The sequence below is a fragment of the Oryctolagus cuniculus genome, chromosome 16 (genome assembly GCF_051225735.1).
Source record: "Oryctolagus cuniculus isolate XC-2025 breed Fujian yellow rabbit chromosome 16, ASM5122573v1, whole genome shotgun sequence".
In the NCBI taxonomy this organism is placed as follows: domain Eukaryota; kingdom Metazoa; phylum Chordata; class Mammalia; order Lagomorpha; family Leporidae; genus Oryctolagus; species Oryctolagus cuniculus.
The window spans coordinates 59,799,178-59,813,445 of NC_142882.1; the positions used below are offsets into that span (position 1 = coordinate 59,799,178).

The following is a 14,268-nucleotide window of genomic DNA, read 5'->3' on the forward strand; positions in this document are numbered from 1 at the left end:
CATTTGGCACACCTGCATCTCATATTGCAGTGCTGGTTCGAGATCCCGCTGCTCTGCTTCTGATCCAGTTCCCTGCTAATGTGCCTGGAAAGTAGCAGGCAATGGTTCAAATCCTTGAGTTCCTATCACCCACATGGGAAGCCCAGAAAAAGGTCCTGACTCCTGGCTTCAGCCTGGCCTGTTCCCAACCATTATAGCCATTTGGGAAGTGAACCAACGGATGGAAGCTCGCTCACTCGGTGTGTGTGTGTGTGTGTGTGTGTGTGTGTGTGTGTTTAGTGGAAATAGGGCTTAAGAGACTATTTAGAACAGGATCGTGAATTTAAGCTATCTGTATGCAAGTGCAGTGAATACTGTGGTCTCTCTCACTGATCCTTGCATCTTTAATCGAGTTCTGCTTTGACCAAGAGCCTTTGGTTTGCTGAAGAAGAGAAAAGAGAGACCTCTGAGGCATCTGAGTCTATGTCAGAGCAGATATGAAGACAGCCAGAAGCATATAGAGAGGAACAATCAACAGAGGTGGAAGTCAGGGCCGGGAGAACCAACTCTGCAGGTACTCACAGAAATATCAGGGAATGCTCTGAATTTCCACAGGGTACACAGTAGTGAGCTGAGCCTAATGACCCACATCTCAGAAGACTGAAAGCTGCTGACATCTGGATTACCTACCATGCCCAAGTTCCTAGAATCTACTAACAGTATTAACAGTCAGTTTGCTAACCAATGGCCAATATATTGGAGACCAGGAGATACACAATCATCCCTCCATATTCATGGGTTCCACACCCTATACATTCAAACAACCATGGCTTGAAAATACTTTTTCTAAAGTGTCCGTATATTGGTCGGCGCGGCGGTTCACTAGGCTAATCCTCCGCCTTGCGGCGCCAGCACACTGGGTTCTAGTCCCAGTCGGGGTGCCAGTTTCTGTCCCAGTTGCCCCTCTTCCAGGCCAGCCCTCTGCTGTGGCCAGGGAGTACAGTGGAGGATGGCCCAAGTACTTTGGCCCTGCACCCCATGGGAGACCAGGAGAAGCACCTGGCTCCTGCCATTGGATCAGCGTGGTGGGCCGGCTGCAGCACGCCGGCCATGGCGGCCATTGGAGGGTGAACCAACAGCAAAAGGAAGACCTTTCTCTCTGTCTCTCTCTCACTATCCACTCTGCCTGTCAAAAAATAAATAAATAAATAAATAAATAAATAAAGTGTCCGTATTGAACATTTACATACTTTTTTCTTGTCATTTTCCCCCTAAACAATACAGGATAAAAACTATTTACATAGCATTCACATTGCATTGTATATTACAAGCAGTCTACTGATAATTTAAAGAACATAGGTGGACTGCATAGATTATGTGGAAATATGACACCATTGTATAGAAGTAACTTAAGCATCGTGTTTTTGCTATTAGGGGATAACTTTCAAAAACCCAATCAAACACTTTCTGAAAGTGAAAAACAAATTGAGTCTTAGTGCCCACACACACCCAGCACACACACATATACACTCCAGTCCATCGCTAACCATACCACCAACTCTTTCCACTGTTGGAAGGGTTCCTGCAGAGAGCTCATTGCCTGATAAAAAGGATGTCATAGAGGAGATTCGCGTTTAGCTGGGGTGATGAGCCTTGGACTGAATCACTTATAAAATCTACTCTAACTTGAAAATGTTCAAATCCAAGGCTGTGGGTAACATGTATCTGTTGACTGAACCAAGCAGATTTGCTTAGCTGATAATGGTGGTAGTTGAGTCAGGGGAGATAGAACAGTGGAGCCCCCTGCTGGGTAAGTAGATGAATCTTGGGTGACCACAAACTGTGGAGTAACTCTCTGTGGTTCTGGAACACAAATGCATTAATAACAAAAAGCAGAGTTCAAGGATGACCCAGGTATACATATACACATAGGTCTACGTAAAAAGCTGGTGTGTCAGCTAAGCATCTTCACTATAGCTTTCCTGGGCCAAGACTAGGTGAGAAGTGACTTTAGAAAAGGAAACGAGGGGGCCCTGCTGTGGCATCACAGGTGAAGCCATCCCCCACAATGCCAGCATCCCAAACGGGTGCCAGTTCATATCCCAGCTGCTCCACTGCCCATCCAGCTCCCTGCTAATGTACCTCGGACAAGCAGCAGAATATGACCCAAGTGCCACCCATGTGGGAGACCCAGAAGAAGCTCTTGGATTCTGGCTTTGGCCTGGCCCAGCACTGCCCACTGAGGCCAAACAGGAGTAAACCAGCAGATGGAAATTCTCTTTCTTTCGCCTCTCCCTCTCTCTCTGACTTCCAAATAAATAAATCTTTTAAAAAAAGGGGGGGGGGGACGAGGAGTAGATTCAAAAGATGAGACAGCAGTGCCAGTTCCAAAGTCTGGGTGGGGAATATTTAGACCATCTTCCCTAATCACTCCAGCCCCTGAGCTCCTCCACTAAGTAAAATGATGGTAATAAAAGCATCCTACTATTTATGAGGGCAGTTGACATTCGCTCTGTCTTATACATATGAATGTGATTTCATACATAAACAAAACCAAGACCCTGCGCTGCCCTGCACCCCGCCCTCCGCCTCCAGCTCCACCAGCACACAGCCCTTTCAAGTCCAGCAGGGCCTCAGAGTCACCAACAGAATGCACTATGGCACATGTTGCTGGCACCCACTCCCAGAGTTCCGATTCCATTCGAGGAGGAGAGCTGAGAACTAGCAGCCCTGAAACATTCCCTGGGACCCCACTTGGAGGACTACTGAACACGACTGTGGCCACCAAGCCGTTCAGATACTGAAGTTCCAGAGATGCTGTTGTTACAGACAAGTCGCTGCTGGGTAAGTGGGAAAGTGATGCTCTCTTCTTGAGTGCTGATGAGGTAGGAACCGGAGTACTACCCAGGATCTGAAGGGTTTAGAAATGCTTACAGTTGTACAAAAGCAATCATGAGATCTCCAAATTCCTATTATTTAAAAGTTCTTTAAAAGCTCTACTAATGTACAATTGTGCCTCCCTCTGCACAGTCTCTTCCAATACCTGGGCCGGACCCTCCTTAACAAAAGCTCTGTCCATTGCACTGAACCCGGAAGCCAAGATGCACAGAAAATCTGGGCTGCTTCTGCCACACTGTGGCCATGTCTGAGTACTACACTGGCTTTTATTCCCTTACTGTCAGATTGCCTACTTTTTAAGATCAGAAGTTAGGGGGCGGCACTGTGGCTCAGCAGGTAAAGCTGCCAGCATCCCATATGGGCGCCGGTTCTAGTCCTGGCTGCTCCACTTCTGCTTCAGCTCGCTGCTATGGCCTGGGAAAGCAGCAGAAGATGGTTCCAAGTCCTTGGGGCCCTGCACCCATATGGGAGACCCAGAAGAAGCTCCTGGATCCTGGTTTCGGATCAGCCCACCTCTGGCCATTGTAGTCATTTGGGGAGTGATCCAGTAGATGGAAGACTTTTCTCTCTTTCTCTCTCTCTGCCTCTGCCTTTCAAATAAATAAATAAATCTAAAAAAAAAAAAGATTAGAAGTTGCCTTCTGTACATGTGACCCCTACTTTCACATACAAGCCTGAACTAACATTGTCTTCTCCAAAAGGACTGCACGGAGTCCAGCCCTCCCCCTGACTGGCTGAGCGAGCCCTGCTCCCACTCCCCCAGCTCTTTTTACAAAGCCCTAGCAGTTTTCTCCATACGCTGTGGGGAGCTGTTCACGTCCCTCCCCCTCTTTTTTTTTTTTTTTTTAAGATTTGATTTATTTATTTGAAAGGCAGAATGACAAGGAGAGAGAAAAAGAAGGAGAGAGATCTTCCATTTGCTGATTCACTCCCCAGATGGCTGCAATGGCTGGTGCTGGATCAGGCCAACCACAGGGACCGGGAACTCCATCTGGGTCTCCTGCATGGGTGCCAGAGGCCCAAGCATTTGGACTGTGTTACAGTGCTTTCCCAGGCGTGTTAGCAGGCAGCTGGATTGGAAGCAGAGCAATCATGACTGGAACCAGCATTCCAATATGGGATGCAGGCATCACAGGCCAAGGCTTAACCCACTGTGTCACAAGGCTACCTCAGTAGCTGCTCTTCTCTGTCCCCCTGATTAGACTGTGAATGCTTTCAAGACAAACCTACTCATCTATGTATCTCCAGTGCCTAGCACAGAAAAGTCCTCTACAATATGTGGGGTAAGAGGGAGGAAGGGAAGGAGAGAGGGAAGAACAAGAACAGAGGGAGGGAGGGAAGGAGAGAAAGAGGGAGGGAGGGAAGGAGGGAGGGAGGGAGGGAGGGAGGGAGGGAGGGAGGGAGGGAGGGAGGGAGGGAGGGAGGGAAGCAGGTAGGTGACTCTAGATTAAAATATGGGGGTATTTCAAAAAGTTCTCAGAGAAGCAGGCATTTGCAGCAGTGGTCAAGAAATTTCTTGGGATGCCCGCATTCCGTATGGGAGTGCCTGGGCTGAGTCTCAGCTCTGATCCCCATTCCAGCCTCCGGCCAATTCACACCCTATAAGGCAGGAGGTGATGGCTCAAGTACTTGGGTCTTTGCCACCCATGTGGGAGACCTGGGTTGAGTTCCTGGTCCAGTCCCCAGACGTCGTGAACATCTGAGGAGTAAATCAGAGGGTAGATATCTGTCTCTCTGCCTTTCAAATCACAGATAATAAGTAAATTTAATTTTTAAAAGTTAATGGAATCAAAAGAAGCTTTTTGATGCAAAAATTTTAAAACATGCATAATTTTTTTCATAAAATGCACTTGCATGAATGTTTTGAAAGCCCCTCTTACACACACTCACAATGGCCCACACTTTAAGCAAGGTTTTGGGCAGGCACTCGCTTCATATAGTTTATCCCAGATTATCAGCACCAATGCCCACATCAGCTGCTCCAGCCCCAGCCAGAACTGAAGGCTGGGCCTCCGGGACCCTGGTCCCCACATCTGCCATGACCAACATCTGTTCTGATTGGTCAGTGACCGTGTCACACGGTTGTACACTCACCCCTGCATGTGCCCATCCACAACTCAAGAAGTTCTAGAATTGTCTCAAAATTCGGGGATAAAAAGTGGCTTCAAGGGGTAAAGCTACCTGTCCAAGCTCACAGAGAATTCAAAACTAGTGGACACAGAACCCAAACCCAGGACTGACCCAAAGCCTCCGAACATAACGTCTTCTGAGGACTCTCCCATTAGCCTGTGGGACCTGGGGTGGGGGCTGTTCTGGAGGGGAGGGGATTGGGGAGTGGGTGCAGCCAGTGGACAGTCACTCAAGCTCGTGATGGTAGACTGAGAAAGAGCAACGGGACTGCTTCAGGACAGGAACTCTTACTCATCTTCATCCACCAAATGTCTGTTCCTGCACCAGGCACGGTCTCCTCGCAGCTCAACCACACGGGGTCCTGGGCCTGCAAGAATGACTGTCTAATGAGACTGACAGACAGACACCTGGATCAGGCATTTAGCCTAGTGGTTAAGACATCCACAGCCCGTGCTGGAATTCCTGGGTTCAGTCCCTGGCTGCAGCTCCTGACTCCACATTCCTACTCATGCAGCTCATGGAAGGCAGCAGGGGTCGGGTCCCTGCCACTTACATGGGAGACCTGCACTGCCACAGCTGCTGCAGGCATCTGGGGAGTGAACCAGTATATGGGAGTGCACTCCCCACCCCAACCTCAAATAAATAAAAAATAATTTAAAAATTGTTTTTAAGTAGCCTCCAGGGAGGAGGCTTCTCAGGCCTGGCCTGAGAGGAAAATGCCCTGCCAGCATCCCAGATGCATGGACTACAAAGAGCCTGTTCCCCCGCCAGCTGCTTCATCCTGCAAGGCCCAGTGACGTCAGCAGCCCCAGTCTCCAGGGGTTTCTGAAGCTGTTCGTCTGGCTGGGGCCTAGATCTGGGCTGAGGAGGGAGCTCTTTGCAGCATGGAACTGGTTCCTAGAGGCCATCTCCAGCTCCAGCAGGGGGGGGGGCGAGTGTGCAAACCCTTCAAAGCCTACCCCAGAACCAGGTCCAGCTCCCTAGACAACCTCAAAGACCCTCAGGGCTCGACCTTGGGCTGCCTCTCCAGTGAGTTCCCACAGACTCGAAGGCTCTTTGTGCCCACCTGTTCCCTCTGCAAAGGAGCTGTCCCCCATTCCTTCCCCCCCCCCCGCCCCAGGTAACTCCACACACCCTTCCACACTCAGTCCGAGCACCCCCTCCTCAGGGACACTGAATTTGTCCTATGCAGCAGCCCCATCCTAAGTCCCCAGTGCACGCTGGCCTCTCCAACGGCCGTCACCATTTTGTGGGCCAATACTCCTGCCTCCTGCCATCAAACCTTACACTCCTTGATGAAAGGGGTCTTGTTATGATCAGAATTTGTGCCCTTAGCCTATAGACCAGCAACTACTGGATGAAGGAATGAGTCAATGAATGAAAAATGAAACAGCCACTCCGCCCCCCCCCACCCCTTCCTGTTTACATACTGAGAGGATACTTGCAGATGTCAGTGAGAAGCAAACCAAAAGGTCAGTTTTTCCCCACTTTCTCCATAGTAAAATTGTCCACGAGGTCCACTCTCCCAAGGGGATTTGCCTTTCCCGTCTTCAAGTTTGTCTCTTATTTTAGAGAATGTCGTCCACAGTGAGCTGGTGGGAGAGGGGGTTTGGGGAAGGTCTTCCCAGCCAAGGGACCCAGACGTCTTGGAGGTCACTCCATTGTAGATCGACACAGCCTGCTCCCTGCCGATGCCGCAGCACCTGTACTACCCAGCAGCAGACCCCAAGCCCCCAGGTCACAGACACGGCCAGCGCCAGGCCCTAGACGAGGAAAGCAGCTCGCCCTGCCCGCTGCAGGCAGAGACCACTCACACAACTCCAGCCCCAGGACAGCTGCCCGCACACAGCTGCCAGTCTCATGCCATCTGGTAGTGCCCTGGGCCACACGGTACCTTACAGCCAAAGTCGCCCTTCATTCCTCACTTGCCTAGATGCTGCCGTTCTCCAGGGCTTTGAGGGGAAAACATTGTCCATGTCCTGTGAGTCCCACCCAAGGCTCCCTCCTCCTCCTGTCCCACCCCTACCCCAGGACACGGACTGCCTGTAGCTCTGTGTGCCTGGGCTGTCGGGCAGATACTCCGGCCAAAGTCAGGCTGATCAGAAGCAGAAGCCAAGGCGGGAAACCACGGGGCAGGGCCTGTGGTAGGACCCAGAGTCCCACAGAACCCGCGCCACCGTGCTACCGTGTCCTTCAGCACAGCCAGCCTTTCCCTCGCCTCCCGGAGTGCATGCCTGATGACCCTGCCCCTGCGGGATGCAGCGTGCCTGATCCCAGCACACACAAGGGCTTTAAACTGCAATAGTCATCCATGCTATGGTCGACCACACAAGCCCTTGCCCTCTACCCAAATGAACACTTCATTCACTGGGTGCTTCCACCACGGCAGCGTGAGATGAGTGTCCACCAGAGGGCGTGGCACAAAGCAATGCACAGTCTTGTCTAAAAGCCACCTCATTGTCCCTTCCCTCCTATTTGCTACAAAATGTGTAGTCACCGACACCCTGTGACTTTTTTCCAAGACATCGTACAGGTTTTTTTCCTTTCTTTTTACATACTTTTTCAGAATGAGCTCAGCCCAATGGGCTTGCCACGAATTACATTTTTCCTGTGTAGGAATTTCCACCCTGTGCCCTCACTCAGCTTCATCACAGTGACACAGCACCCCTGAAACAGCCACAGTGCACAGGGTGTGGACACCGTGCATGAGAGAAGGCCCCTCCTCGACTGCGAAGGGACTCCCGTTCCGGTTTCCTAGTCGCGGACCGTGTCCCCTTCCTACACCTCGTGACAAGGGTGGGGAGCGCCTGTGGGGGTGCAGCCTGCACTGCGCACACGGCGTGGCCAGGTGACGCTCCACCTTGTCAATTTGCCTGACGGCTGCTCGAGAGGTGAAGGAATAAAGGGAATAAAAGCAGGTTCGTCATCAGGGAGCTGTGGGCTGGAACACTTATTTTGGAAATAATGATTCCAGGTAGGAGGGCAATGAAAAATCGGGCCCATGAGAAGCGAGTGTTTTTATTACATGACTTCTAAATGGTGAGTGCTTCATGCTCTTCCATTACCATACAAGATTGCAGTTCTATAAAAATCATTTCCAGGAAGTAAATCTAAAGGTTTTAAGACTCCCAAAAAACACCCAGGAAGACAGAGTTTAGAAGAAGCTTATAGATAGGGAAATTAACTATACTTTCAGTTTTACATGTTAAAATTGGCTAAGAGAGAGAACTTTGGTGCAGTGGTTAAAATATTGTTTGAGATGTCTACATACCATATCAGAGTCCTTGGGTTTAAATCCTGGCTCCACTTCTTTTTTTTTTTAAGATGTATTTATTTATGCAAAAAGTGAGAGTTAGAGAGGGAGGAGTGAGACATAGAGAGAGCAATCTTCCCTCTGCTGGATCACTCCCCAGATGGCCGCAAAAACCAGTGCTTGGTTAGGCCAAAGCCAGGAGCCAGGAGATTTGCAAATATCACCAAGCCTGCAGGACACCCTCAAGTCTGCCCAGGCTCCCAAATGTCACCACACTGGGCTAAAGCCAGGGAGCCAGATGCTAAAAAAAAAAAAAAAAAAAAAAAAAAAAAAAAAAAAAAACAACCAGGCTGGCGCCGCGGCTCACTAGGCTAATCCTCTGCCTTGCGGCGCCAGCACACCGGGTTCTAGTCCCGGTAAGGGCGCCAGATTCTCTCCCGGTTGCCCCACTTCCAGGCCAGCTCTCTGCTATGGCCAGGGAGTGCAGTGGAGGATGGCCCAGGTACTTGGGCCCTGCACTCCATGGGAGGCCAGGATAAGTACCTGGTTCCTGCCATCAGATCAGCGCGGTGTGCCGGACGCAGCGCGCCAGCCATGGCGGCCATTGGAGGGTGAACCAACAGCAAAAGGAAGACCTTTCTCTCTGTCTCTCTCTCTCACTGTCCACTCTGCCTGTCAAAAAAAAAAAAAAAACAGAAAGATTTATTTATTTGAATAACAGAGATACAAAGAGAGAGGAGAGAGAAAGAGAGAGAGAGAGAGGGAGAGGGAAAGGGAAAGGGAGAAGGAGAAGGGGAGAGAGAGGGGGAGAAATAGGGGAGAGAGAGGGGGGAGAGAGAGAGGGAGAGAGAGAGGAAGAGAGAGGGAGAGAGAGGTCTTCCATCCACTGGTTCACTCCCCAAATAGCCGCAATGGCCAATCCAAATCCAGGAGCCAGGCACTTCATGCAAATCTCCTGCATGGGTGCAGGAACCCAAGCACTTGGGTGATCCTCCTCTGCCCTCCCAGGCACATCAGCGGGGGCCAGATCAGAAGCGGAACAGCCAGGACTTGAACCAGTGCCACAGTGCCAGCCCCTATGAGATGCTTTTATGTATGTATGGACATCAACAGCTACAAGCCCTTCAAGCTCTCTCTCTCACTTTATCTTTTCTTTTTTTTTTTTTTTTTTTTTTTTTTTTTTTTTTGGACAGGCAGAGTTAGACAGTGAGAGAGTGAGAGAGAGAGAGAGAGGTCTTCCTTTTTCTGTTGGTTCACCCCCCATGTGGCCACTACGGCCGGCACTGCGCCAATCCGAAGCCAGGAGCCAGGTGCTTCCTCCTGGTCTCCCATGCAGGTGCAGGGCCCAAGCCCTTGGGCCATCCTCCACTGCACTCCCAGGCCACAGCAGAAAGCCAGACTGGAAGAGGAGCAACTGGGACAGAACCAGCGCCCCAAGCGGGACTAGAACCCGGGGTGCCAGCGCCACAGGCGGAGGATTAGCCTAGTGAGCCGCGGCACAGGCCCACTTTATCTTCTTAAAAGGCCACAGCAGTGCACTCGGAGGCTATTCCCACAGCAAACACCACCACTCCCAAGCTCTAATGTGACAGGGATCACCGAGGGATTTGCTAAAAGGCAGACTGATTAAGTAGGTCTGGGTGGGGGTCCTGAGGCTCCAGATTTCTAGAAGCCCTTGGATGATGTCAGTTCTGCTGCTGCTGGAAGGACCAGACTTTGATTGGTAAAGTGCAAGAGCAAGTTAGGAAACCACAGTCCCAAGAATTGGAAAGGCAAGAGCTAGGAGTAGGAGCTCTGTGAAGGGCTCCAATGGAAAAGGACACAGTTGAAGACACCTCAAGCATCAGGGCTTTATCCTCCTGACGGGATCACAGAGCAGAACCACACGGAGGAAAAAGGCTCAGGATTACTTACGGGAGAAGCGCGCAAGGGGTCTGGCATTCTTGTCTCCGGCTTCATTTGCAACTGGGAAAAGAGAAAGAAACACAGAGGATAGTTAGGAAGGAGGCAAGCGTGTCTGCCGGCTATGCCCGGCCCACAGCAGATCCTCTGGAGGCTTTGCCAGCAATCTATATTTGAAAGTCTTTATACGTGAATAAAAACAAGTTTAGTCCCTCTCTCTCTGGATTCCCAACACTGCTCTCCATGCCCAGATGAGGCCAAATGTCTCGATCATTTTGATAGCACTTATGAGCAGAGATGGAGAGGTCCTTACTGACATCTAGCTCCATGCCGGAGGAGCACCCAGATTGCAACCCACGTACTTAGAGGCGCAGCCACATTCCGAGCAAGTGGCCGTCCCTCCCTCCAAACCTCTCCTCACAGAGCTGTCCTCCAGCACAGACGCACCTGAGAACCAGGAGCAAGCCTGGTTCTCCTGGGTCCAAAAGGGCAAAGCCACACCAAGGGGTTCAGAAAATAAGGATAAAGCTGGGGTTTTGTTGTTGCTGTTGTCATTAAGAAAGATGTTAAATCCAGACATTACCAGACAAGGGAATTCATAAAGAGTGACCAGGAAAACTGTACAGAGAACAGCCGTAAAAACCTCGTGCCCAAGCTCCCAGCAGGGCTGGGAGGAATTATCCCTGACAACTCGTCATTCTGCAGAAGCAGTCATAGTTAACTTGCCCTGTCATTTATGAACTCCTCTTTGGGGATGGGGGGCGGGGCAGGAAGAGATCAGTCATTAAGTACAAACACAAGTTTCACTCTCTTCAAATATCACTTTTCACTCTCTAGAAGAAAGAGTGCTGGTTGTTTTGTGTATACAGAGTAGATCTACCTGAATGAACACCCAGACCAAGCAACAGGAAAAACCTGTTCATTTTAGCTCAGGAAAAAAAGCACTGACTGCATGGGTAGAATAAAGAACATGATAATGAAATAATTAACGGACTTAACGGACAAGGAGTGGTAATCCGAGGACAAAAGAGTAACTGCTTCCTAACTCGCTACATCATTTTGCAAACAATCCAAGGAGACCAAAAAAGTTCCTTTCCCCCTCCCCAGATTTTTAAATTCACTGCACCTGAACTATTTTTTAAATTAATCATCTCATTGCAGGCTCTTTGTATTTCTGGCATTAGATTGCCCCTTTGTGTCCCCACTCTATTATAAATATGACACTGCATTACAATGACCAGCAGGGGGAGGTGACATTGCATCCAGCTTCCACCATGTCTTACCCCACAGCCTTTCAAAAAAGAAAAAGAAACCAAAAAATTCCTAAGCTCTGTACCCAATAAACTGTAAAAGGAAAGGGTCTTAATAAAGGGTCCAGGACTTGTTAAGGCAATGGGTATTTTCTGGCTGTATATAAATAATTCCCAGCACGGCTACAACTAAAACACTTCAGAACAGCCTGCTCTGCCACTAGCAGTCTTTAGCCACAGTTCCAAATCCTTACATGGATATCATCAAAGCTAAGCATGAGATGCCTAGGTTTTTATAAGAAGTTAGAAGGCTGGCACTGTGGCATAGTGGGTAAAGCCACTGCCTGCAATGCCAGCATCCCATATGGGCGCTGGTTGAGTTCCAGCTGCTCCACTTCTGATCCAGCTCTCTGCTGTGGCCTGGGAAAGCAGAAGATGATGGCCTAAGTCCTTGGGCCCCTGCACCCACGTGGAAGACCCGGAGGAAGCTTCTGGCTCTTGGCTTCAGATCAGTGCAGCTCTGGGCATTGCAGCCATTTGGGGAGTAAACGAGCAGATGGAAGACCTCTCTCTCCCTCTCTCTCTGCCTCTCCTTGTTTCTCTGTATAACTCTGACTTCCAAATAAATAAATAAATCTTAAAAAAAAAAAAAAAAGAAGTTGGGGGGCCAGCGCTGTGGCGCAGTAGGTTAATCCACCACCTGTGGCACTAGCATCCCATATGGGCGCTGGTTCTGGTCCCAGCTGCTCCTCTTCCAATCCAGCTCTCTGCTATGGCCTGAGAAAGCAGTAGAAGATGGCCCAAGTCCTTGGGCCCCTGCACCCACGTGGGAGACCTGGAAGAAGCTCCTGGCTCCTGGCTTCGGATCAGCACAGCTATGGCTGTTACGGCCATTTGGGGAGTGAACTAATGGAAGGAAGACCTTTGTCTCTCTCTCTCCCTCACTGTCTGTAACTCTACCTCTCAAATAAATAAACAAAATCTTTAAAAACTTTTTCTAAAATTTAAAAAAAAAGAAGTTGGAAAATCTCCAGAGTTTTCTATAATCAATGCTGTCCTAAACGAAAAACAGAGTAAGAAAGGAGGAAAAGCACATGAGGACAAGGAAGAAGGATGAGCCCCAGCTGGTGCCGACGTGAGTTTTTCCGGTCCTTGAATTCAATTTCTTTCCTCCTTAGATACCGTGCATCTCAGAAAAAATAGAGCAATTTTTTTCCCAAAACATCTCTTGTGCAGAAATTGGCTTCTTCTAAAGCAGGATTGCAGGGCTGAGAACACCGGGAATCACCCCAGTGCTCATCTGGAAGATTGCTCCCCCAGGGTCTCACTGCACATGCAGCCAAGGCTGCTGCATCCTCTTGCGGCCAGGGGCTCCCTGCCTACCACCCTATCCAAGGTCGGGAATTGCTAATCCAGATCTGAGTTACACCACCAGAGGCAGGAATCAAGATCTAGGCCAGCAGGCCACCAGGTTAGCCCTCTAGGCACTATCAGTGTTATCTTCCTACACACAGACCCCTGGCCACACTCCCCTGCTGAGAGGTCTCCAGGATCCACAAGACACAATCAGCTCAACTGGCCTGGAACCAAAAACCCAGCCCCAACTCACTTTTTTTTTTTTTTTTTTTTTTTTTTTTTACAGGCAGAGTGGATAGTGAGAGAGAGACAGAGAAAAAGGTCTTCCTTTGCCGTTGGTTCACCCTCCAATGGCCGCAACGGCTGGTGCACTGCGGCTGGCGCGCTGCAGCCGGCACATTGCGCTGACCCAAAGGTAGGAGCCAGGTGCTTCTCCTGGTCTCCCATGGGGTGCAGGGCCCAAACACTTGGGCCATCCTCCACTGCCCTCCCGGGCCACAGCAGAGAGCTGGCCTGGAAGAGGGGCAACCGGGACAGAATCTGGCGCCCCGACCGGGACTAGAACCCAGTGTGCCGGTGCCGCTAGATGGAGGATTAGCCTAGTGAGCCGCGGTGCCGGCCCCAACTCACTCTTACACTATACTTTCCAGAGGATCTTACAGGGCTCAGCCACATGCACTAAACTGGCGATCCCCAAGCACACCCTCTACACAGCCTCCCCTCTTGCTGTGCCCTCTCTCTGGGACACCCCTTCCCATGGCTCCACTTGGCCAACTCCTACTCATGCTTTAAGATTGGGAAGAGCCCTTCACTCAGAAAACACTACCTGACTCCCACCTCACCTTCTCCATCCTATCAAGCTCAGCACACCTGCCTCCTCCTCCAGGCCCACAATTCTCAAGCTTCAGCAGGCATCAGGAGCGCCAGGAAGCTTTGTTAAAATACATTTGCTTGTTCAGGGGGTCTGGAGTGATACAGTGGCTGCAGGGATGCAGTGGGCTCAGGACCACACTTTTGAGAACAGCTGCTCTACACTCTAAGTTCCCTTCCAAGGCAAGGAACCCAACTGTTCATTTTCCTATTTGCATCTGTTTAAACAGTGGCTGCCATGCAGAACACACTTGGTCAATACTTTTATTATTTCATTTTATTTTTAAGATTTGTTTATTTGAAAGGCAGATTTATAGAGAGGCAGAGAAAGAGAGCGAGGTCTTCCATCCGTTGGGTCACTCCCCAGGTGACCAAAACGGCTGGAGCTGTGCTGATCCGAAGCCAGGAGTTTCTTCCAGGTCTCTCACAAGGGTGTAGGAGCACAAGCACTTGGGCCATCTTCTACTGCTTTCCCAGGCCATCAGCAGAGAGCTGGATGGGAAGTAGAGCAGCCAGGACTCAAACCGGTGCCCATATGGGATGCCGGCCACCACAGCTTTACCCGCTATGCCACAGTGCCAACCCAGTCAATACTTTTAGAACTGGGGTAGACAGGACAGAGGCAAATGG

At 50.1% G+C, this 14,268-nt stretch overlaps 1 protein-coding gene across 5 annotated transcripts in view; it reads right to left on the reverse strand.

Annotated features, from left to right (window-relative positions):
- Positions 1 to 14,268, reverse strand: part of PDE1C (phosphodiesterase 1C) — a 653,560-nt gene that overhangs the window by 443,378 nt on the left and 195,914 nt on the right. For all 5 annotated transcript variants that reach the window (XM_089315477.1, XM_002713741.6, XM_089315478.1 and 2 more), the window contains one exon: positions 10,175 to 10,225. In XM_089315477.1, coding sequence (XP_089171603.1) covers positions 10,175 to 10,225 — 51 coding nt within the window. The remainder of the gene's footprint in view (positions 1 to 10,174; positions 10,226 to 14,268) is intronic.